The sequence below is a fragment of the Danio rerio genome, chromosome 15, assembly GCF_049306965.1.
Source record: "Danio rerio strain Tuebingen ecotype United States chromosome 15, GRCz12tu, whole genome shotgun sequence".
NCBI lineage: Eukaryota > Metazoa > Chordata > Actinopteri > Cypriniformes > Danionidae > Danio > Danio rerio.
This window is the reverse complement of record NC_133190.1, coordinates 16170199-16195599: the sequence shown is the minus strand read 5'-3', so window position 1 is coordinate 16195599 and position 25401 is coordinate 16170199. Positions and strand designations below refer to the sequence as shown.

Below are 25401 nucleotides of genomic sequence, written 5' to 3'. Positions count from 1 at the left end.
AGGGGTTGAGCCCATCGTCCATCACAAACAAAAAGCTGTATTTACTGTGATCTCATTCAGTTATCATAGTAAACTAATGCATCTACAACATTTTAATCCTTATAAAATGTTCTGATGTGATAACACAGAAATACTGATGTGAATAAAATATATGTTAGTAGTATCAATGTGTTAATCTGCAGCTAATAAGAGTTTTGACATCATGCTAAAAGACCAGAATCCCTGAGGCATGTTTCCAGGACTGTAGCTATGTTTCCATCCACCTATTTTATGCTCATTTTGCAAATGCGCATTAAAAAAAACAGTTGATGGAAACGCCATGATGCGCATAAATTTTGAAAAAAAGTATGCGCCTAACTGGGTCGGATAAACTTTTTATTTGATTAGAAAAGATGCGCAAAAACTGCGATGGAAACACTTTTACCGCACAAACTCCAGCATGCGCATTAAAAAAGGTCATGTGATTTTGTTAAAAGAGATCATGTGATGCTTAAAATGTGTGTGAATGGATAAAACGTCTGATTGAGCACATTATAAAACATCTGAAATGTTGTTTTGGTCATCATAAAATGCCTTACCATTTCAGTATTAATGTTATTATATTATTAATGACCTCCAGAATCAAGAGCGCCTGTGCTCCGCGTCTGACACCTTCAAATGCCACTTCGTGCTCACTGCTGGTCAGGATTGTCTTCTGAGGCGCATTCATTTAGAAAAGATTGATGCAGCTTCTCCTACTGCAGCAAATGCAGTTTTTACTGTTGATATTTGGCGCCAGTTAATCAGGAAGTGGCGATTTTGTTCGCTTTGACTCATTGGATGGAAACGATGCTTCATTCGCACAACTTTTATATGATAATCCAGTTTTGCTCATAAAATTTATTCGCATTTTTGGATGGAAACATAGCTTGTGTTGATCTATACCATGAAAAAATTAAGGCATTTCTGAAGGCAAAAGCGCCCAAACAGTGCAGTGCTATAAAACTTAATACAATAGGCAATGAAACACAGCAAGAAGGTCGCTGGTTCAAGCCCCCAGCTGGGTCAGTTTGTATTGGCAATTCTATGTGCAGTTTGTATGTTTTCCCCATGTTCGTATGGGTTTGTTGGTGCTCCGGTTTCCCTTACAAGTGCGAAAACATGTGGTTTAGGTGAATTGGGTAAACTAAATTGGCCGTAGTGTATGTGTGAATGAGTGTGTGTTGGTGTTTCCTTGTGATGGGTTGCAGCTGGAAGGGCATCTGCTGGATATCTGCTGGATAAGTTGGCGGCACATTCCGCTGTGGCGACCCCAGATTAATGGGACTTAGCCAAAAAGAAAATGAGTGGATAAATGACACTGAACCAACACTCATTAGTTGCTGACTTGTGGCTGATGAATATGCATAAATCGTGACAATAACCCCCCCCTTATGTTTACATATAGTAACTGCAAAAACCTACTCCAATACAAACAGTTTGATATATCAGTTTTATTTATTTGATATGCAGTTGTAATTAATGCCTTCTGTGGTACAGGTATGTTATTGTTTTACAAAATATTCTGAAGCATTATGGTCAAAATAGCATAAAGCATGAAGACTGATTTGATATAGATTGCATTAGATTACTGCAGATCTTCTTCGTCTCACTGCCCATGTGATTACACCAGCAATAAAGCATATGAAGATAGTTACCACAAACAAAGAAATAACAAAAACTTTCCAATTCAAGCCTGGGTTTGATATTTCCAGCAGTTTTGGACTTGAGAGAATCTTTGATGCTGAAGCAATGTTGGAGGTTTCAGATTTTGCGTTTTGTTCATCCTGAGACTGAACCGCAAAAAAGAGCGTGGTGCCATTTTGGATTGGTAAACTGAGAATGAATGTGTGCTGTTCAACTGATCCAAACACCTGTGGTGAGATGGCAGATGTGTTCACTGCATGAGCTTCGCTGAAGTTTTGTTGAAGTATTTTTAGGTCAAAGCTCCACCTGATGTCATAGGATTCAGCTTGAGGAAAAAAGAGTGCAAATGCAAGACAATGAAAAATAGTTTTCATGATCAAACTTGACAATGAAGATGTGAAAGAAATTAAAAACCTTGTTTTTTTTTGTTTTTTTTTTAAAACAGGCATGGTAATTGTATGCTTTACCTGTCCCTTGGTCAAGGTCTTCACCAGGAGCCGTCCAGCTGAGAAGCACAGCCTCCTCTTGGATCTCAGCACTCAGATCTGTGACTTTGTTAGGAGGGAAATTTGGTGTAATTGAGCTTATTACCTCAAAACTCTCACCGGTGGCTGTTCTGGTGAAGCTTCCAACCTCCAGTAGTTCCTCAGAAACTAAAGGCTTTGGTGGGTTCAGCTCCACTACACCTGAAAATAAAGGAACCACTTGAATTATTCTGCAAGATCGAGTTTGAGGAAATGTTTGTTTTATTTATTTAGTCTCAGGGTTTACCGTCCACCACATATCCTGGTACGTATGGTGCACCACCTCTCTTTTGAAGAGCAAATCTGGCTTGTCCATCTTTATTTTTAACACTTATTTTCAAGCTGCTTCTTCCTTTTTTCATCCGTGTGAAAAATCTAGAATAGACTCCATCATCTTTAAAAGCATCAGCACCTGTAAAAAAATAGATTCGAGTTAAAATAAAGTTCACTTCCTGTGAGCTGCTGTGCAGCTTGCAATAACTCTATATGTCTAGAGAAAAGACACTGTGCTTGACAAATCACCTGTAGAAACACTCTTCTCTATATGGACCAGACACTTTACTTAAACTCCATCTTAAAACAACTAGTGCAGACAAAACCCAATTGCGTTGTTTCCTCACTCACGTGCCTCACGCCTGATTCCATCAGGACCAAAAAGCTGCCCATTAACACACCAAATACAATGTGGTAAAAAAATCTGAAAAACATCCAGAGTAACCAGAAGACCTAGAAGCAACCAAATAGATAGAATGGGAATGTACTGGGAATGGGAAGGTACAATGAAGTGCAGATAAATCCAGGGAAAACCAAGTAGGTAATGGCTTGAGAAAATAGGCATCAAGTAAAGAGGGCTAAATCAATTGATTGAGATTGGGTTAAAGGATTGTGGATGTTGGGACAGAACAAAAAGTGATCTGTGTGAAACACAAGCTTGAAAACCAAAAGACTCAACTGATACTCAACAAACACCTTTGGCCAGAAATACATCTGATTTTCATCTGATTTAGAGATTCATTTTGACTTTTGAGAATATTTTTTCTTTATTGTCAGGCTGAACTACATCTTTGTCATGCATTGTTTGTCTTGCTGTGTTTGTGTAGTCTACAGGGAATTATGAGGTGTGGTGGTCCTTTGTTTGGACCTTTTCATAAAACTATTGGAAGCTTGTGTATTTTTATTGCTTTAAATTGTATATACAGTGGTGGACTGTCACTTTGGGGAATCTGCAGGGCATACCTAACGGGGAACTTTACTGACAGATGAAAAAGCACACGTGTCTCCGTGTTAAAACCTTGCAAATGTATTACGTGTTGCCCAGCCCGCAGCTCTACAGATGTCTGTTAGAGAGGCGCCACGAGCACGCGCTCAAGAGGATGCGATGCTCCGAGTGGAGTGCGCATGCACTCTCGGGGGACACGGCTCGCCCTGGCTCTGGTAAGCGAGGGAGATGGCATCCACTATCCAGTGGGCCAACCTCTGTTTCGATACAGCACTTCCCGGCTGCCGACCGCCATAACAGACGAAGAGCTGCTCAGATGATCTAAGCTCTGAGTGCGGTCCAGATAAAATACGCAAAGCACGAACTGGACAAAGTAAGAAAAGGGCTGGGTCTGCCTCTTCCAGGGACAGCATTTGCAGGCTCACTACCTGGTCTTTAACGATGTGATAGGAACCTTGGTCACATATCCCGGGCGGGGTCTCAGATAACGTGATAAGCCAGCCCTTATTACAGGCACAGAGTCACTGACCGAAAAATGCCTCCAGGTCCCCGACCCTCTTAATCGATTTCAACGCAACCAGCAGAGCTGACCTTAGGAATAGAAATCTTAAAGAGTCGAGGATCGAAGGGATCTGACGCTGGCTCATGAGAACGAGGTGCGAGATCCTAAGAGGGCATGAGAGGGGGGCGGGGTGGATTAATTCTCCTAGTGCCTCTGAGAAACTGGATTATGAGGTTATGCCTTACCACAGTGCTGCCAGCCACCGCGTCATGAGAGCGGAGATGACAGCCACGTAACCTTGAGTGTGGAGGGCGACAGCCTGCTCTCCAGCTTCTCTTGAGGGAAAGAAAGCGCAACACTGATCTGTCAATTTTTGGGGGTCTTCTCAGTGAGAGACGCACCATTCAGTGAATAGACTCCACTTCAGGGCATAGGCGCGCTCGAGGAGGGGGCTCTAGCTCGATTGACGGTATTAACCACTGCAATCGGTAGGTTACCCAAGTCTTCCTCGCGTCTAGGGACCACACGTGGAGGTTCCAAAGATCGGGGCGAGGGTGCCAGATGGTGCCCTGTCCCTGAGAGTATAGGTCCTCTCTCAAAGGGATCTGCCAGGGGAGGGCCGTCGCGAGGAGGGAGAGCTCTAACAACCAGGTCCTGTTCGGCCAGAGGGGCGCAACCAGCAAAACCTGTTCCTCGTCCTCCCTGACCTTGCACAGTAACTGCGTGAGCAGGCTTACTGGGGGAAACGCATATTTGCGCATGCCCCGAGGCCAGCTGTGGACCAATCCATCCGTGCCGAGAGAGCCCTCGGTCAGGGAAAAAAACAACTGGCAATGAGCGTTCTCGAGGGAAGCAAACAGATCGATCTGGGCTTCCCCGCATCGCGCTCATATCAGCTGAACAGACTCGGGGTGGAGTCTCCATTCTCCAGGACGTAAAGGCTGCCGTGAGAGCGCATCGGCTGCACGGTTGAGCTTGCCTGGAATGTGAATGGTGCGCAGCGATTTCAGCAGTGGATGACTCCAGAGGAGCAGACAGCGGGCAAGCTGAGACATGCGGCGAGAGCGAATACCCCCCATGCAGTTGATATACGCCACCGCCGCTGTGCTGTCCGTCCTTACCAGCACATGCTGCTGCTCCAGCACCGAAAAAAAACCGGAGAGGCAGGAATACTGCCAACAGCTCCAGCCGATTTATGCCAATGCAACTGGGTTCCTTTCCACAGGCCCGAAGCTGCATGCCCGCAGCACACAGCCCCCCAGCCCGTGCTGGAAGCATCTGTTGAAACAACAACATGACTGGACGCCTGTACTAGAGGCACTCCGGCCTGTAGGAACGAGGGGTCATTCCAAGGGCTGAGGGTGCGGCGACACAGCGCAGTAACAGTGACTCGGTGTGTGCCTGCATGCCATGCACGTCTGGGGACTCGATCGTGAAGCCAGTGCTGGAGTGGTCTCATATGGAGTAATCCGAGCGGCGTGACAGCGGCTGCCACTGCAGATGCGATATGCCCCAGGAGCCTCTGAAATAATTTCAGTGGGACCACTATTTTGCTGTCGAGCTCTCTCAGACAGTTCAGCATCAGCTGAGAGCGCTCTCCGGAGAGGCGCGCTGTCATGGAGACCGAGTCCAGCTCCAGCCCGAGAAAATAGATCCTCTACACGGGGGCTAGTTTGCTCTTTTCTCGGTTAACCTGAAGCCCTAAAATCAGCCAGTCGGTTAACCTGGGCTAAAATCAGCCAGTCGTGAAGATAATTGAGTATGCGGATGCCCGTGAGCCGAAGGGGCGCTAAGGCACCCTCTGCAAGCTTGGCGAAGACCCGCTGAGACAGAGAGAGCCTGAAGTGGAGGACTTTGTATTGCCAAGCTTGACCTTTGAACGCAAACCGTAGAAACTGATGGTGGCGAGGAAGAATGGAGACATGGAAATACGCGTCCTTCAGGTCTATTGCTGCAAACCAATCCCGAGGACGAACGCACCAGAGGATGCGCCTCTGCGTGAGCATTCTGAACGGCAGCTTGTGCAGACAGTGGTTCAAAACGCGCAGATCTAGGATTGGCCATGACCCACGGCTCTTTTTGGGTACGATGAAGTACGGGCTGTAAAACCCGCTCTCCATGTCGGCTGGAGGGACCGGATCAATTACATCCTTCGCCAGGAGGACAGCAATCTCCTCTCGCAAGACAGGGGGCTGACCCTGGGGAAATACACACCTGTTAACTTGGGGGGCCGTTTCGCGAACTGAATCACATAGCCGAGTCTGATTGTGCATATGAGCCACCGCGAAGGGCTGGTCCGCGCTAACCAAACAGGCAGAGCTCTCGCTAATGGACTCATCACTACAATCGCTGACGTACCAGCAGTGGGGCAGCGCGGAGTGGGTGTGCTGATCCGGAAAGTGCGAGGGTCCCAAGGAAGACCTGGAGGCGACAGATTTGCTCTCACTCCGCACCCATACTCCGGAGAGGGGGCTCGAGGGGTGGGAGAAAGGAGACCGTCCTCCCAGCACTCGTGCGCCACTGGCGAAATGCACCGAACCTGCGAGCTAGAAGCATAGTGACTCTCAGATTTCGAGCTGTCACATCCGGGGAAGTGAAAAAAAGCTTTTTCATAGATGTTTTCATGGCAGTAAAAAGTGCCGTTGAAAATGGGGCCTGGCCCTCCAGTGGGGAAAGAGCAAGTTTCCTCTTCTCCAGATGACCTGTGCCAGGGACGCTTTGCGGTCCGTTTACTGGACTTAGCGGCACTCTGAGCAGAGGGGGCTGCCTGCTTTCGAGGTGCTCGATGCGCTTGCTTCGCCGGAGGCGGGGCAGCTCTCGTAAGCAGGCGCCTTCGGCAAGGAGCAGCAGATATGGATGGTTCGGCAGGCAGAGCGGGCTTACGGTCCCACCGAGAGGTGACATTATCCATCGCATCAGCCTCCTCTCTCACCGCCTTGAATTCCTGGGTGAATTCACAGACGGTGTCGCCGAACAGGCCAGCTTGGGATATGGGGGAGTCAAGAAAGCGGACTTTGTTGACTTCGCACAAATCAGCCAAGTTTAGCCAGAGGTAGCGCTCCTGGTTCACTAATGTTGACATCGTCCTCCCCAACGCACACGCAGTGGACTTAGTGGTCCCAAGAGCATAGTCGGTTGCGGTGCGAAGCTCATGTAACAAGCCTCGGCCAGCGCCTGCACTTGCAGTGCAGGGGACAGCTGGGGTAGCTAGCCATGATCTTAACTGCGCAACAGTCATGGTATCGCAATGACGACATAAACTGCCCACGAGCACCGCATAAACATGGTGAACCCCCAGACATGCAATGCAGTGCTCGTGCCTATCATCTGTGGACAGGAAACCACTGCATCCAGAAACGCACGGTCAAAGCGACATCCTGAAAAGGACGTGCTGCATGACTGTGTTGCTCTTTTGGCGAAATTTGCAACTTTATACGCATCGCTCTGGAGGACTGGACCCAAAGAACACCAGGCAAGGGAGAACCCCAGCTCATATTGCTGGATATCAGCAGGAGGAACCCTCATCGACTTTCTCAGAAGGCTGTAACAGTCTCTGAAGCGAAAAGGATGGCGTTTCCTTGCTTTCCCTGTACTTATATGCCGAGCTAATTGCAATAAGGCACACGTGCACAAGCTTACGCTGCCAACTCATTTTGTATTTCATTGGCCCGTTATATTCTCTTTTAGACAATTGGCTTTCTGAAACGAAATCCCCATTCATGGATTAAATCCACTTATATCATTGAAGTTCCCCATCCGAAGGGGAACGAAGACATCTGAAATTAGAGGCATGTGTGAAAGTTAATAGGGCCAGACTTGAGTCTTTCTTAAATTTGATAAGAAGAATGAACTCCAGAGGACATGAGGGCAACTAAAACGCATCAGTGTAAACTGGGCCTAAGCCAACTTCTACATGTGAGCTGTACTCGCATTGCAGGGAAATAGAAACAACACTTTAGTTTTTGCACACTGACAACCCATGTCTCTGAACAATTCTTCCTCTTCTATCGGGTTTAATTGTGAAACTTGGAAGGTGCGTCTCTGAACACAATAAACTAAAAAGAGTCAATAAAGTCTCAGGCATAGTCATGAAGTTTAATATCATTCACAATAGAGCGCTCTGATTGGTTCAAACCAACTGTTTCTCATGAATTATTGCACAAACATGCTGAAAAATCAACAACGTCAATGTGTACTGCCCAGTACTGCCGGCCAGTGGTTTCCTTGACTGGTTTGTTAAGCGGTAAGTCCCTTCTCCTCCTGTGCCCTCCTATGCCCAATGCAAGTTGAAGAGAGCACGCTTCACCTCATGGCAGACAGGAACAATTCACCAGGACTTCCTGGATGGTTGCTGCCCTGACACATGCTGTGTGCCTGTGCCAGACCGATGGGTATCTCACCCACTCCAGTTACCTTCTGGACACTTTGTCAGGCTGATGGCACTGCTTTTTGTCTTCCCATAAGCTAGGGCATCTGTAAAGTGTGTCCCTCCTTCTCCTGAGTTTCAACACCACTGTAACAAGGTTCAAAGGACAACTGGAAGAAGAAGGAGGAAGGACGGATGTTTTTCATGTTTGAACCAACATTTTTTAACAGACGAACACACAAACATGGCATCTAGGCCTGGTCTTCTCTCATCTTCCTTTGTCACTCCTAATTTTATCCTTCCAGAGCTCCTATGTGGGACTCAAAACTGGTGTTGCACCCAGGGGATGCTCACCAGTGCTCATGCCACCAGCCTCACCATTTTTTCCATGGCTCTTGACCATGCTCCTACCTTGGTTAAACATTGTTATTTTAAAAAAATAAGTGAAATTAATTTGAACTGGTAGGTATAACAAAAAGTGTATCAATTAATTAACCTCAAAGCTCACAATAGGTCTACATTTGAAGATTTTTGCTGTTGCTAAATGTCTATTTTATAGAGAATAAATTACCTGTTCCATTGTCCAGGAGTTGAAATGTTTGTGCAGACCCAAATTCAGACTCCACTGTAGCAAACACATGAGCATTTATGACTGGCTTGTAGTTCTGATTAACCTCAGCAAACACTATCATAGCTTTACTGCCATCGCTGAACTGTTGGTTCATTTGGGCTTTGACAATGATGGGAGGAACATTTGCATGCGCCGCAGAACTCGTCGCTGTTACAGTCAGAACCTGATGTCTTGGACTTAAGATACTGTACTTCCAGTCCCCAGGCTACCAAAACACAACAGAATTATTTGATATAGGAAAAAAAATTGGTTTGGAAGTTAACAGTTGTCCTACCTGTGCAATTCCTGGAATTTTTAGAGTGACTGTTCTTCCTGATTCTTCATGATGCATCTGCGTTTGATTGAAGATTGAACCATTTGGGGATTGTATGGAAACATGAGGAAAACTGGCTTCATAGGTTATTGTAAAGCTAGTTTTGGAACCGATAGTCTGATCCACTGATACTGTCCCATTGAACCAGTCAGATGTTTTTTTCCCCACACTTTCTATCTAAAGGAGTACCACATACAAGGTTAAAAGGACATGTATATATATTGGAATATTCATCATGGTATTTTCTTAATGTAATGACATGCATTTGTCACACCTGAACTGGATCTTTTGTTTGGTTCCCTGTTGGCATTGTTAGTGAAGAAAATCCATTCAGTAGCTGATTAGAGAGAACATCATCACTGGCTGTGATAAATTTCCCCCCTAATACCAACACAGAACACATAAGAAATTGGTATCGGTGAGCTTTTGAAATGATTCCCTATCAGACATTATTAAAATAATTTGTTAGTGAATCAAACTAGACTAATCCATGGTCATGTTTTCATCTCTAAGTTTAAGCAATCCCCACCCTATAACTTTTTATTTCATTTTTAAATGTTAAGAGTCTATCTTTATGTCTTGGACACAATGACCAATCAGAGGTGTTGAGGCCCGTGCATACTGAGATGTTTTTTGCTCATGTTTTCCATTGACGTTTAATGCTTCGTGACAAAATAAAGGCCGTCAATGTGATCGTGCACACCAACACACAAAACGCCATGCGCAAAAGCATCATTAAAAAAACGCCTCATGCTCGTTTTTTTTGTTTTGACGCGCCGCATCTAAACCTTCTCTACCAATCAGATTGGCATTTTTGTTCACGTGCACGGAGCTGCTGAAGTTAGAGTAAACAGCACTTGGAGGCGCACAACCGCAAAATTGTCAATGTGATTGAACATTGGAGAAGATACCCAGAGGTGATATAAACGTGGAGCTGCTTTTTACTCTGGTGAACAATAATCATTTCTTCATCGCTAGAGCTGGAGCTGCTGCTTGAACCATCTATGCTTGTTCAAGTCACTAGTAACTTTTACAACAAGTGCGTGACCTTCCTCTCTTCCTCTTCTTCTGTGTTATAAGCGGGTGTGAGACGCTAAAAGTTGTGTAGCACCATCTACCGTCATGAAGTGATTTTGCATACTCTTCTGCTTGACGGCAGTGAAAATCACTTGGGTTTGAATATGGAAAAACGTCTTGTAAAACGCTGACGAGAAACGCAAAAAAAAAAAAAAAAAAAAGCGTCCCGGTGTGTAGGAGCCTTTAAAGTTAAAGTTTTTTGTTCAGTGCCAATTTCTGCTTGCAAATATCCTCTAATTATGACATTATAATTTGTAATATAAAAATAAATTATAAAAATATCTCACTTTCTAGGCTAAGACGTCCACAGTCACATCTGCTGTATGCAGCTTTAGGTTTTAGGGGTAACATCCACATATAAATACAGAATCACTCAGCAATACAAATGCTAAAATACTATATATTTACTCACCAGTTTTGTCTGCCATTTCTCTCAGTGCTTTATCTGCTTTATCACCCAAAGCTATTGTGTGTATAATGGCACCACTGTTTATCGCAGCTGGAACACAATAACTAATGTTGTCTGTTGCTTCACCATCTGTCAAAAAAATGATTTCATCTCCTAATACACCTTGATCGTCCATTTTGAGTACCTTGAAGACAAGGAACACTGGCATTTAACAAACAATCAGACATTATAAACTTGCTAAATTACATGGAAGCTTGCTTGTTTAATTATTGTATTACCTTTAAGCCTAGATTAAGGCCTTTACACATGTATGTCCAACCTTCTGTTTTTTTTGGCAACAAATTGACAAGATTTACTCGTGTGGACTCATTATCAATGGTAGTCAAGGTGCTGAGAAGAGAAGCATCAGTATTAAAGGTCACAATTCCGACACTGGATTGATCCTCAATGATGTTCCGAATGAAATAATCAGCAGCCTGCTGTAGTCGAACAAGACGAGAGCCCTAGAAAATTGATGCAAATTGAAAAGTCTTGGTAATTTTATGCATTGTGGCATTTCAAAATGATTAAACAGAGTATTGAACGTTTTAATAAGGGATAAATCTCTATTTTCCCCTGTGGGAGGGGAGCTTTAAGGCTACTGTATGTGGAAAACTTCCACTATGAGGATTTTGCCAGAAAGCCAATCATCTTAAGAGGAATAAATTGGACAAATGAAATGCCAATGAATTGAAAGCACCAGCGCATGCAGCTGGCAGCAATCACAGAGCAGCCAAGGGATGCGAGGCAATTCCCTAGGTCAAGAATGCTGTTGTGGTCAGTCTTGCCTGTATGGTGCCTCTTCCTGGCATGGTCAGCCTTAGCTCCTGTCCAAAGATCCGACCCAGGTTTAATGCACTATGCACAGCAACCGACTATGCTCTGAGAACCACAAAGACGTCTGTAAGTGCCCTGGGAAGGACGATGGCCACACTAGTGGTCCAGGAACGCCACCTCTGGCTAAACCTGGCAGATATGCTTGACCTTGACAAAGTTCGCTTTCTTAATGCACTCATGTCCCAGGCTGGCCTGCTCGGCGATACCGTGGGTGAGTTCACCCAGGAATTCGCCACGGTGAAAGAGCAGTCAAGTGCGATAGGAAAAGTAATCTATAGGTGGGCTCTCAAAACCGTTCTCCCCACTGACCCATCCACGTCGGCTGCTCCTCACTGACGGTGCTTGTCTGCAGCTCCAAATTCTGCTTCGCCGCCCTGTTGGTTCTAATGGCTAAGCAGCAGCATCGAGCACACCGCAGTTGATCAACCGCCCCTAATCCTTACTCTAGCTTTTATTTCTCTGAGGACTAACAGTTCTCTTATTAAAGTATCACTTATTGCCTCTTCACGTTGAATAGCTAAACCTCATTTGTAATTGTTTTGGACAAAAGTATCTACTATATTACTAAATGTAAATGTACAATACGACAATTAAAATAGTTTGATCAGCATTAATGTAGTTACAAATTATTAATGAAAATTAAGTTCAGCTTAAAATTTAGTTTTTTTTGTTAAGTGTGCTAGAACCTTAGCTTGTTTGGGCCAGACACTGGCTAAACAAATGACACTGTAACAACAGCAGATGGCGCAACATTATGACCTAATGAGATTCAAAAATTCAATCATTCAAACGAGGCGTTGGTCAGGTTAATCTTTTGGGCCGCTAATAATATCTTTTTGTGTCACCAAAACTACGTGGGCCCTTAAAATAGTCCTAACCACTGCCCTCTCCCCCCTCCCCCTAGTGTCACCCCTGGACAGATCCAAGAGCATTGTTCTGGAAGATTCTAACGAAAAGTTACTGACATTTGGTTTGCATAAAACCAAGTAATCACTAAACATTTAAAAACATTAACACATGCTGGATAAATTGGCTGTTCATTCCACTGTGGCGACCCCGGATTAATAAAGGGACTAAGCCAAAAATAAATGAATGAATGAATATGCAGTAGTGATGGCAAGTTCAGATCTTATTACTGACCTTTGAGTCTCGTTCAGCGAGACAAACAAATCTTTTATCAAGACATTTCATTTAAATTGTCAAAATATCATAACATTTTTACAAGTTGTTTCCAAACACATCTACACCTAACGCAAATGTTGACTACAAACAAATCAGAACTATGACGTTAATTCTATAAGAAGTAGAAAACAATTCACTTAATTTGTCTGTGATTAGCTCGGCTCCTCTCCAGTGACATTTCCTCAAATTAAATCATCACAAAGTTACTGTGGACAGCATCACTAAAACGTTGAGAATAATTTAAATACTCAGTTTTTAAAGCAGTTGCTGCTAATTACAAACTAACATTAAGTGAAGTTTATTGATAAACTAAATTGAGCGGAGCACGTGCTTATGATTGATAGCACCTGGTCCACATTAGCTAACACTGATTTATCAATCAGACAACTCCTTAACCACTATAAATAACCAGAGTGTCTTACTTCAGCCATCTTCATCTTGAAGACCGCTCTGCTCCGCGACACCATCAGCAGTTAATTTACAAGCTACAGCAGCAGCCACAACAACAACTACTACTACTACTACTTCAAAAACAACTGTGACTCCAACATTTTCAAAAACAACTTCAACAACAACATCAAAACCTTCCACTCCAAAGTGCCTCACACAACGCATCTGCTGTGTCTCCAATTGTCCAGCAAGATCACAGCAAAACTCCCAAGCTATTGCAATGAAACTGAACCCTCACCGTTCTCCTAGCAGTGCACCTGTGGTAACGTAAATAGCATGCATACTTTAAAGGGAAGCTGAGTAAAATAATTACACCAAATATTTAGACCAAACATTTATAAATCTCTTGAATAATGAGACTAGCGTCAACAGTATGATTTTAACAAAGATACTTACCTCTCAAGCTTCCTGCCTGTCCACAGATCTGTAACAACAGCTTGTTTGCTGGAATGCGTTCAGCAGTGCTGCATTTCCAGTAATTTAACAATAGTGATTTGATCAAAAAACCATCCAATGAGCTCTAAAAAACTGGAGATGCTCCCGCCCTCTCTCTTGACTCTGTTGCAAAGTCTTTATGAAAAATTTGGCCAGATAGCTTGTGATTTTAGTTAAGTTAAGATTCCAACAAAATGTTATTCATTTTCATATTCATATTCATTTCCAACCTATAACACTCCACATCCATTCCAAATACATTCACACTCTACACCAGGGGTGTCAAACTCAATTCCTGAAGGGCCGCAGCCCTGCACAGTTTAGTTCCAACCCTGCTCCAACACACTTACCTGTAGGTTTCAAACAAGCCTGAAGGACTCAATTAGTTTGATTAGGTGTGCTTAATTAGGGTTGGAACTAAACTATGCAGGGCTGCAGCCCTTTTGGAACTGAGTTTGACACCTGTGCTCTACACAAAGGATACATTTCCACTCACACAGCCCACACCCCGATGCCATGTTCACACTAACTTTTTTTAGTTTTGAGATGTTCTGAACTAATTTTAAATTTCAGTCTCACAATCCACCCCACCATATCTGATCTAATCTTCTTATTAAGTAAAGCAAAACAGATCAATTTCACAAAGCACATCCTCCTCCCCCCTTTACACACACACACACCCTTACCAAACCCTCTAAGCATTCTTACATAACAGGAGAGCAATACCGACTCGAGGAAGCCAAGCCGATCTTCTCCAGCCGACCTCCACCCACACGCATTTCTAGGAACAAGTATGACTTTGCTATTTCCCCCTATTCCCCCTCCTATTAACTAGGAGCTCCTCCACTACCCTCCCCCTTTTCTTCCCTACACTTTCCCTCCTAATTCGAACTATCCCATACTTCTATTCACTCTCATTCCCCACAGACCCACTTAGGGGTTGCTCAGAGTTTCAATTGCTGCAGCAACAGCGCTCTAAACGAGCTCAGATACACTTACATTTCCAAATACCACTCTTGTTACACTCCCCCACACTCATACAGCAGTAAATGCTTCTGCGGGACTGCACATTGCCTCCATTCTGACCCATAGCACCTCTGCAGCAGAGATGCTCCGCTGACCTACACTCATCCATAGCACCACCGCAACTGCAGTGACGCTCTAGCTGAGCCCTTATTCACATTCATATCTACATATCACTAATGACAGCATTTAACATCCTGCGGGAGCACTCATAAGGCTCCAATACTGAATACCACCGCACCTCTGCAACAGCAGAGACGCTCCGCCAAGCCTTATTTTCCCTTTGCACCACTGCCGCAGCAGTGACGCTCTGCCTGAGCTCACACACACACAATCCTCCATTTAGCCATACACTACCGACACACGCCCAGCACCGCCACAGCTGTTAAATCGTCTCTGCAGAAGTGTACTTGCCTTCCAATATTGGCTTCCACCGAACCTCTGCAATAGCAGAGAAGCTCTGCTAAACTTCTTTTCCCTCTGCACCACTGCGGCAGCAGTGACGCTCTGCCTGAGCTCACATACACCCCTATTTAACATATTACTTCAGACACGCTCCTCAGCACTGCAACAGCAGTTCAAACGCCTCAGCGGAAGCATATTTACCTGTTATTATTATCGACTTCCATTGCACCTCTGCAACTGTAGTGATGCTCCGCTAAGTTTAAATTCTCTTCTGCCCCACTTCATTCTATCGCACCTCTGCAGCAGCCTAAACCTCTCACACTCTGGACTGGTTCCACCTTTGCTTCTGTAAACTCTCTCTAGTACCATCATTATAACACTTTCCATTTAGCAGCCCCCATACTTAATCCTACTGCAGGAGTCTTCACTGCCCCGTCCCCTTTCCCGATTCTTGCAGGACACTGGCCCCACAGCTCACTCCCGCAGGAGTGCCACGCAGCCTACCCCCACAGGAGTAATACCCCCGCCCGGCCATTAGCCAACTCTTTATTCCTTCAGCATCGCGTGCTCCGTTTTCTTTTAGCGTTAAAGTCTTCCGCTCCCTTTTCTTCCTTCAGCATTGAATGCTTCGCACCTTTAAGCGTTGAAGTCTTCTGCTCCTTTTCTTCCTTCAGCGTAGAGTGCTCCGCTTCCTCCTAGCGTCAAAGTCTTTCGCTCTTTCCTTTCTAGCGTTGAGTGCTTCACTTCCTTTAAGTGTTGAGTATTCCGCCCCTCCTCCCTCCTTACTCCAGCACAGGAAGCTCCACTTTCTTTGCCGGGTTCCTCCACTTTCTTTTTCCTTCCAGCATTTATTCCTTCCCTACTTTCTGACTTAAGCAACATATTCGCAGCTCTATTCTTACTTCAGCCCTCATTCCCTAGCTCTGACTCCTGCTAGAGTATCCCTGAGCTAAGCGTCCATGCCCCGCCCCCTCTAGCAGGAGTCTAAACCGCCCCGTCCTTTTCCCGACTCCAATAAGAGAATGGCCCTGCAGCTCTAACTCCCGCAGGAGTGTCCCCGAGCATCAGTTCCCGCAGGAATCAGTCACTGCCCCCGCCTGGCCCTTAGACAGAGAGAAAAAAAAACTTTCTTCCTTTTAGCGTTGATGCTCCGCTTCCTTTAGCGTTGAAGTACTTCGATTCTTCTTTCTAGCGTCGATGCTCCGCTTTCTTTAGCGTTGAAGTACTCCGCTTTTTCTTCCTTCTAGCGTCAATGCTCCGCTTCCTTTAGCATTGTAGTACTCCGCTTTTTCTTCCTTCTAGCGTCGATGCTTTGCTTCCTTTTAGCGTTGTAGTATTCCGCTTCTCTTATTTCTAGCGTAATGCTCTGCTTCCTTAAAGCATAGAAGTACTCCGCTTCTACCTCTCAGCAACAAGGACTCGCTTCCCTACAGCTATAAGTCCCTTCGCTTCACTGCTTCCCCCTTTTTTCTTTTTAACCTCCAAGTCTCTTCGCCACCTTTTCTTTCTTCTAGCAAAAGCCTTCAAAGCTTAATTTCTTCCTTCTGCATAGGCCCTCACTCACCAGCTCTGACTCCCGCAGGAGTTTTTCCTGAGCTCGACTCCTGCAGGAGTTTACAGCCCCTCCCCGCTGGAGTCTTCACTGCCCCCCTAAACTGACTTCAGCGGGAGACTAGCTCCGCAGCCAACTCCTGCAGGAGTTCCTCAAGCTTGACTTCAGCAGGAGTTATCCCCGCTTAGCCTACCGCAGTAGCCTGTCCATAATCAATCATCAGCTAAGGGGCGGATCCTTGAAGTGAAGTTTATTGATAAACTAATTTTGGAGAGGAGCACGTGCTTATGATTGATAGCACCTGGTCCACATTAGCTAACACTGATTTAACAATCAGATGACTCCTTAACCACTATAAATAACCAGAGTGTCTTACTTTAGCCATCTTCGTCTTAAAGAATCCCCCCTTCCACCCCTACTCCTCCCATTTCCTTGTCATGGCAGCACGGAGGCCTAGTGGTTAGCACCACGGCCGCACAGCAAGAATGTCACCAGCTCGGACACTTCCTGGCCAGGGCGGCATTTTTGTGCAGAGTTTGCATGTTCTCCTCATGTGTGCGTGGGTTTTCACCGGGCTTTCCGGTTTCCTTCCACAGACCAAAAACATGTAACATAAGTAAATTGACAAATCTAAATTGACAGCTTAATAACATTAACCTACTTCCAAAATTATCAAGCAGGGGAGTTCTCAAGACCTACCTGAACTCGGACTCCCCTCTCACCCTATAACGGGGGGGGGGGGGTGGGGGGGGAGGGGAGCCCCGGGGAGCCCCGGGCTCGAGGATCTCACAAGTTCAGGGCTCTCTCCCGGGACAGCATTCCAAACAAGCTCCATAATCAATCATCAGCTAAGGGCGAACTCTTGAAATACAGGCTTACAGAATTTCTGTATGCATGATAATATGAAGATTTATTACTCACTGATGTTGAAGCACTTCCAGGTCATCAGAGATGTAATGACAGGACAGAATATGTGCTATCAAATGAGCTCTTGTGCAGCCTTTGTTGAAAACCAAGGTAGTATGGTCACCCAGTCTTCTTTAAAATGTTGTATAAGAATGTATTTGACAACAAGTTTTACCTGCAAAAGTGTGTGTGGAGTTTTCCACGGTCATTTGCAGTACTGTATTTAGATGCACAGTAACTGTTTTTATTTTATTCATTGAAAAAGCTACAGTAACATCCTGTTATTGCTATGTTCCTTCACCACAGTGATTGCACCTTAGCTGACAGCTGTACTTCAGCTAGAAAAGGTGCTTTATGATGCGTGGCTGGCATTCTTAAACACAATTGATTGTGATTGCTGCCAGCTGCGTGTGCTGGCACTGCCAATTCATTGGCATTTTGTTTGCCCATTTTTATTTCTCTTCAGATGATTAGCTTTCTGGTGAAAACCTCATAGTGGAAGTTTTTCACATAACATTTTGAAATGAGGGTTATATAGTAATCATTTAGTTTTTTTCACACTAAGCTTAATCCCAGGTTATTGATATTTTAAATACTGAGTAATTCCATGTAAAGGTGTGTTTCCATGGGCAGCTGTGGCCTAACGGTCAAAGAGTTGGAATAGTGCTCTCTTCCACCAATAATACCCACAACTGAGGTGACATAAGCCTCAGTTTCTTCCCTGCTTCCATAACAAAATGTTGCATACTGCTGTATATGTTCACTCACTTCATGCACATGCGTGTGCATTAAAATGGAAGGATAAATGCAGAGTTCAAATTCTGAGTAAGGGTTATTGGGTAGATTATTTAACTTTTTACTGTTTATGAGCAAGAACAATGCTGAATTGGAGCATATGGTGTAAAATGTCTTAAATGCAAAATTAATTGTTTCCTAAGTTTAAAGAATATAAGCAATTGATAAAAAATAAAAATGAAAAATTATAATAAATAATAAAAACAAATTTGTACAAAAAATTCCACGCTATTAATAGAAACAATAATTTTTAGTTTTTAACTAATTAACACTGACCATTTTATTTACAACTTTTAAAAAATATTTTATAAAATGTCATTTGAATTGAATTGGGTAATTTGCAATAATTAAAACAATAAAAACAGCAAAAAGAAAAAAAAAGAAATTCATCCTAAGATAATGATTAACATGGTAAAAACAGTGTGAAATGTGAATCAAGGTGTTTAGATAATCTAGTGTTAACAATTTTAAATGTGAAAAGCATATCTGTTTTCAAATGAATATAATGCTTGCATATATCATGCTTCGTGACGTATCAAGGACCAGACAAACAGCTCGTTGCATCCGTTGCACAACTTTAAAAGTTGGCGCTGGTGGAGTCGACGCCAATGGTTTTAGAAAACGAAGTTCATCTTTATCGACAGAATCCTCAAATATTACGGTCCAAGTCGCTTTGTTGCTGCATTTCGCATTTTGTAAGTTTGGGGCTTCATAATTGTGCTCGCTTTCACGACAAAATGTGATCACCTGAAATAGAAAAATTTTTAATCATTACCCTTATTTTATTTTCATTTAATTTATTATGCTGAACATAAGCACTGCAAATGATTAAAGAACATCTTGCATGTGTTAAAATTATGAAAATTTGTATTTACAGAATCCAGGCTTGGCAAAGACATCATGGAGCTGTCTGTGCTTTGAAATTTGTTGGGGAAAAACTGCACCGATCAGTCGGTAGTAAAGTTCGTGAATCATTGTGGCACAGTTGAAAAGGTTCAGTGCTAACATCTCGAAGCAGACCTTTAATGCTTTTGCTACACCTAAAGCAAAAAGCAGTCACAGTAATATTTTGTACAGAGACAAGAGATCTTTCGTAACATCCTTTTTTTGTGTGTGTCAACATTCCTGACCTTGTGACTTCAATCTTGCCACTGGCAGAGCGGTAGAATGGAGTTTTTTCACTATATTCATCATATACGCCCCATCTCAGATGAGCCCATTCATGCACCAAGACCTTTCCTGCAAACAATTAATTTTCCTCACTAATAATAAAAGCATAATACAGGTTAAACAGTTGAAGGATGATGATTAATGTTTACCTCTGGACCCATAAAGCTTGATGAGTTTGTCATCTCGGAGGAAGTTTGGTGTAAAATGAAAATACTGACCCTCGGCTCCACATTCACCATACTGGTTAGTGTACGGTTCATCACCATATGCTGGATGAGGACTATCGATTCTTATTTTGGCCTGCAATTAACAGAATTATCTGATGTAAATAAAATGAATGAAAATTCAGATTTGACACATAAAGTAAAATGACTTAACATCGACCTTTTCAAATGTCTCTGTTCTTGCTCTGGAAAAATCCTTAGTACTCCAGTGAGGTGGCACTAGTATTGTAGCTTCTTTGAAATAGACCTTTTTATCCAATGCTAGATACAGATGAAACAATCCTTCAGTAAACATGTTCTGTAAAAATCAAAATAAAAAGATATAATCTTTCTAAATAACAATTTACACATGTATAACTACAACTTGATAACTAGAACTACAGTAGCATTTTAATGCAACTCTGCTAACTACCTGATATGCAGGCAATAATAATTTAAAATATTTATACTTGTCTCATTTTTTGACCATTTGATACTGAAAAATAAAATGAAATATAATTAATAAATAATAATACATTTAAATTGATCACCAACATTAACTCAGGAGCACAATATATAATTTTATCTCTCAGTTCCTGCTCAATGTCTAGTTGTTATCTGTACTTGGTCTCTAGTGCACTAAAAGCAGAGAAGCCAGTCTCACAAAGATAGGGTGCTGCAAAAGGAAGAAGAATGCTAATTTGCCCTAAGAGTAGATACTGCCTCTTTACACTCAGCCAGAATTCACTCAGTGGCTGTGATGTGAATCTCACACTCAACATGGAGTCAGACATCAATAGCCGTGTTTCCACTATCGCGCCTAAAGCGAGCGAGCCAGGGCAAGCCAAGGCCAGTGGTGTTCCACTGTCACTTCTGGGGCCTAATCGGGCCAAATCGGGGCTTTCTTGGGGCCAGTGGCTGGCCTTTTACAGCCCGCCGAATACCTTGGGCCAAAGAGCGAGCGAGCCAGCTGGGGCTTCGGGGCGGAGTGAGAGGCGGGCACAGTTTTTCGATCGCACATGAATATATGCGCCAAGCAAATATATAAATAAATAAATAAATAAATAAATAAGGGAAAGAAAACATCTAGCCTTATGGGGTCTTTTTGCGTATGATCACCTTTATTTTTCCCTTTTAAATGTAAGAGTGTTGCATAAAATAATAAAGTAGTTTTAATTTATAGTGATATTGCTGCGTCCTCCTTGATGTTTCAATAACGCATAATAATCTTTACACCATATTAAAAACACAGTTTAAAAGGTGTATTTGTGCACGTTTAAATGCCTGTATGTGTGTGTGAGACCGAGAAAAAGAGCGCTCTCTTTACAGCTGTGTTGATGCTGTGCGGCATTTTAAAAAAATATATATATTTTTAAATATTATACACAATATTAATACAACAGAAACACATAAAACTTAACAAATTACGTGCCCACTTTCGTAGACTTTAAACAATATAGTGTCATATCTTGATAAAATATCCTAAGCTGTATTGAAATATAATTTAAAGAATTACATACAATGGACATAATAAAATCACATTAAATAAATAAACCAATATAAAATAAACAAAAGCTAGCTATAACATTGTATGTAGCCTATATACAATACATAAGTCAAACCGTTTGTTTTAAAGCCATATAACTTTCATTTTACAAAGGCTTATCTATAAAAAAATATTTTAGATATTTTCTAAACAACAATAAACACCGGAGAAGGTTTGAAATATTATTTATAAAGTATTTGAATACGATGATATCAATCAAATCGTGCGAACAGAGCAATTTTTGGGTTAGAGAAAGCAGAATCTAGCCTACTTTTTTTCCCTGTCACCCAGTCCTGCGCATCGCTGCTTTAAACGCATCGGGGAAAACTGCAAATACAAAATGTGTTCTATACCTTTAAACAAGTGTTTATGTTTTATATGACGTGGTCTAATTTATAAATCAAACTTTAATAGTAGAGTTTTAGTGAATAGCTGCTGAGCGCAACAAATATGTCTATATTTTTTTAGGCTACTTGCTCTTATGTGCTGAAACACTTAACACGACGTCTATCAAAACAAGGATGTTATAAAATACATGTCATACCGAGTTATAACAGAGAATTTCTGTGGCTTTATATTATAGATATGTGCGCTAACTGTGCTGGGTCCCTCCGTTAGTGGCAAGAGCACTCGATGTACAATGCCAACAGTTGCTCGGAGGGTAAACAAATGTAATGAATGACAATACACAGGTCTGTGCTTATAGACATACAATGTACTGCTGTACAGTAACGGGTCATTTGTTCGTTTCGTGATGATTCCATGGTGTGTTTTATCTGCCTGATTCCTGCTGAAGTGGGCGGGTTGTGTGATGTTTGATTCGGGGGATGTTCTGGGGGCGGTGTTTGTGTGACGCGCTGCGAGCTACTAGCCCGACAGTGGAAACGCGGCATGATTTTGGCCTTTCCCTTGGTCTTTGTCCAGTGAGGAGGGCGGGTCTTTTAAGCAGAGTCTGTCGAGTCTTGACAGAGAGTAATGGCATCAGAGTTTAAACGCAAGCAAGTGCAAAAGTACCGCAATGAGTGGAAAGAATCATATACCTTGTTGGAGAGCGTTCTCTGGCTTAAGCGGTGCTGTCATGCGACAACATACCTCCGGAGAGCAGCATTCCCGCAATGACAGAGCTCACAAAAATCAAAGCAGTCAGGCAGTTGTTCTCTACCCCAAGTCTCTTCAGAAGCAAACATGGTAATGACCCAGTCTTTGAAAATCTAGCTGGAGTCATGTTTTTTTCTTTTTTTGTATTTTACTGTTTTCTACATTTTCCCAGAGATGGGTTGTGGCTGGAAGGGCATCCACTGTGGTGACCCCAGATTAATAAAGGGACTAAGCCGAAAAGAAAATGAATAAATTAATGTTTTCTACATGAAATAAAGAACTGTCTGAAAATAATAATTATAATAATAATATATGTATTTAATATTAACTGAGTAAAACCATGTCAACAACTGAAATCACAGTGAAATGAATGACTACAATCAAACTTTATCTCAACATTAGATTTGGCCTGGTTTTCACACACTGGGTCACATTTCAATGTAATATTATGATTTGTTTGTTAAAGATAATTCAGGCACATAAGCATTAATTTATCACATGAAACATTACATTTAATGCATTAATAAACAACATAATGCCCATGTAAAGAAAATAAACTAGTACATTGCAACTTTCCATATTTTTAAATTAGAAATGTGCTATTTGAAAACTTTACTTGCGAATGTTTGTAGCTAGTTTATTTAGGCCTATGTGCTGTTTTCATGTTTGAATAGTTGTTACTGCAAATAATGACAAACTTTTTTGCCAAAATCTGTTAACACTTCCACCCTTTAAAATTAGGTTCATTAGTATTTTCTTCTCTCCTCTAGGTTACAGCAGCTTACAGAGTTAACTTAGGTGTACCACACTATTCAACATAACATCAGCTACATCAGTGCTGCAGAGTTATAAAAGAAAGAGACTGACTGCATCTGTTTCACAGATTTCAATAAAAGACAATTTAACTTATTTTTATGTCCAAGTGTTCATACTTTCCTGAAACCATATTTTAAGTTGCGATTTACCACCACCGACATGCTATTGGGGCGGTGATTGTGGATGTGGCCCCTGCTGCAGTATGCATCCTTTTTTTTTGTATTAAAAGTGGTAACCTTAGTTGGCATTTCTGTGTCGAGTTTGCATGTTCTGCCTGTGTTCGCGTGGGTTTTCTCCTGGTACTCCAGTTTCCCCCCACAATCCAAAGACATGCGGTATAAGTAAATTGGGTTAGCTAAATTGTCCAAAGTGTATATGAATGTTTGTGAATAAGAGTGTATGGGTGTTTCCCAGTGATTTGTTGCAGCTGGAAGGGCATCCATTGCATAAAACATATGCTAGATAAGTTAGCGGTTTATTTCATTCTGCTGTGGCGACCCCTGATTATATATATATATATATAATGCATATATATAACTTTTTTTTTCATTACAGTATTTTATTTTATGAAATTTTAAGTTAATCTTATAATTTTCAACTGTTAAGGCAATAGAAGCACATAACTGTTTAGAAAGAGAAAGAAAGAAAGAAAGAAAGAAAGAAAGTAATCTGAACTAGGACAACCTTAAAACACAATGAAATGCACAGTGCAAAATCCAAAATACAGGAAAAAAAAAACCTGTATAAATCAAACAAATATTCATATAGACCTATTCTTTTATTATTTTAGTGCATATTTACCTTGATTTTATCAATAAGCATGTAGTCCTCTGGAACGTTCGAACTGATTGCAATGACAATGTCAACGTAACCATTTCCATCTAGTTTGATTCCAGTAGATGTGTAAGACAGCAGCATCCATAATAAAACAAACACTGTTCTTGAGTCCATGACTGCTAAATCTCCTAACTCCCAAACCCTGTTTTAAACAAAGTCACAAATGATATTGAGTGGTAGTTGAAGTAAAAAATAAAATAAATAAAAAAAGCGTATTTTATATTTAATACCTAATTTTTTGCAATGTCCCCAAGCAGTGCTGGGCTCTAGAAGGATGATCGTGCAGTCAAAATGCTATATCACACACTCTTGTTTAAGAAAGGAAGTCCACATTATTTATATATTGGAAGCAATGCAACAATGTCTCTTTGCCCAATCAGATTACTCATTACATTGCTATATATGGAAAAATCAAATCACCCAAAGCCTTACCCTACATGGCAATGGGACATGTTGTTTAATCTGGCACAATTTGTGTTTGCCAAAACTCCAGTAGGGTGTGGCTGCAGACTTGCTCTCTCAGGCCGAATTAACACCGCATGTTCAAGTGACCCAATTTCGTTTTTTTCACTCATGTGGAAGCACTAAGCAGGTAGATTGATTCAGGTGATTCAAAGTGAGTCGTACGACATTAAAAAATGTTAGTGAGAAATGTTAAATTAGAGAGAAAGACAGAATCTGGAATGTAAACAATGTAAAACAATTGCATACACCATGTGTACAAACTATTTTGGTCAAATTGTGCAGAAAACACATGGTCATGGACTTGGTTTAAAATGCTTACTTGTCAAAAAATGAAAGATTTATATAGGATGCCCCAATGCTTTGCAGTTACTTATACTATTTAACACAATAACTTTCCTGTTTCAATTCAATAATTTCATTAATTTCATTAATTTCATTCAAGTGAAACTTCTATAACGTTTACATTCATTCCACACAGACTGATGTTTTATAAGTATCTATTTCTTTTAATTTTGATGAATTAGATGTCAATTAATAAAAACTCCAAATTCAGTATCTCAGAAAATTAGAATACTACTTAAAACTAATAAAAAGAAAGGATTTTTTAAAATCTTGGCCAACTGAAAAGTATACTTAGTTAGCCATCCTTTTGCCTCAAGCCATTACTTTGTAACCACTAAAAAGGGCGGGGGCATGTGGTTGATGTTGGATTTGCGACCGCTAGGTGAAGTTCAATATTAAACTAATTTCGAGAGAAGCGCGCTCATGATTGACCCAGCTGGCCCACATTAGCTAATCAGGATGCTCCAATCAAAGGATACCAAGTCACTATATATACAGTATATATATATATCTTCATTTACTTTCTACAACTATCTTCCTCTGGAGGATTGCCCTGTATCTGACAGCTCAACTGCTACCACAATACTCAGCAAC

At 42.0% G+C, this 25401-nt stretch overlaps 1 protein-coding gene across 1 annotated transcript; it reads right to left on the bottom strand.

Moving 5' to 3' along the window:
- Positions 1–1454: 1454 nt before the first annotated feature.
- Positions 1455–24445, bottom strand: LOC101886645 (calcium-activated chloride channel regulator 1). Its single transcript, XM_017351143.4, is given in 16 exon segments — positions 1455–1990; positions 2133–2351; positions 2437–2601; positions 8848–9112; positions 9182–9397; positions 9495–9601; positions 10710–10890; positions 10985–11209; positions 18844–19077; positions 19206–19270; positions 19273–19370; positions 19461–19569; positions 19650–19800; positions 19885–20022; positions 23965–24142; positions 24231–24445. Coding segments are annotated over 15 exon segments (2712 nt in total). The 5' UTR covers positions 24115–24142; positions 24231–24445; the 3' UTR covers positions 1455–1601.
- Between the last annotated feature and the right edge of the window lie 956 nt (positions 24446–25401).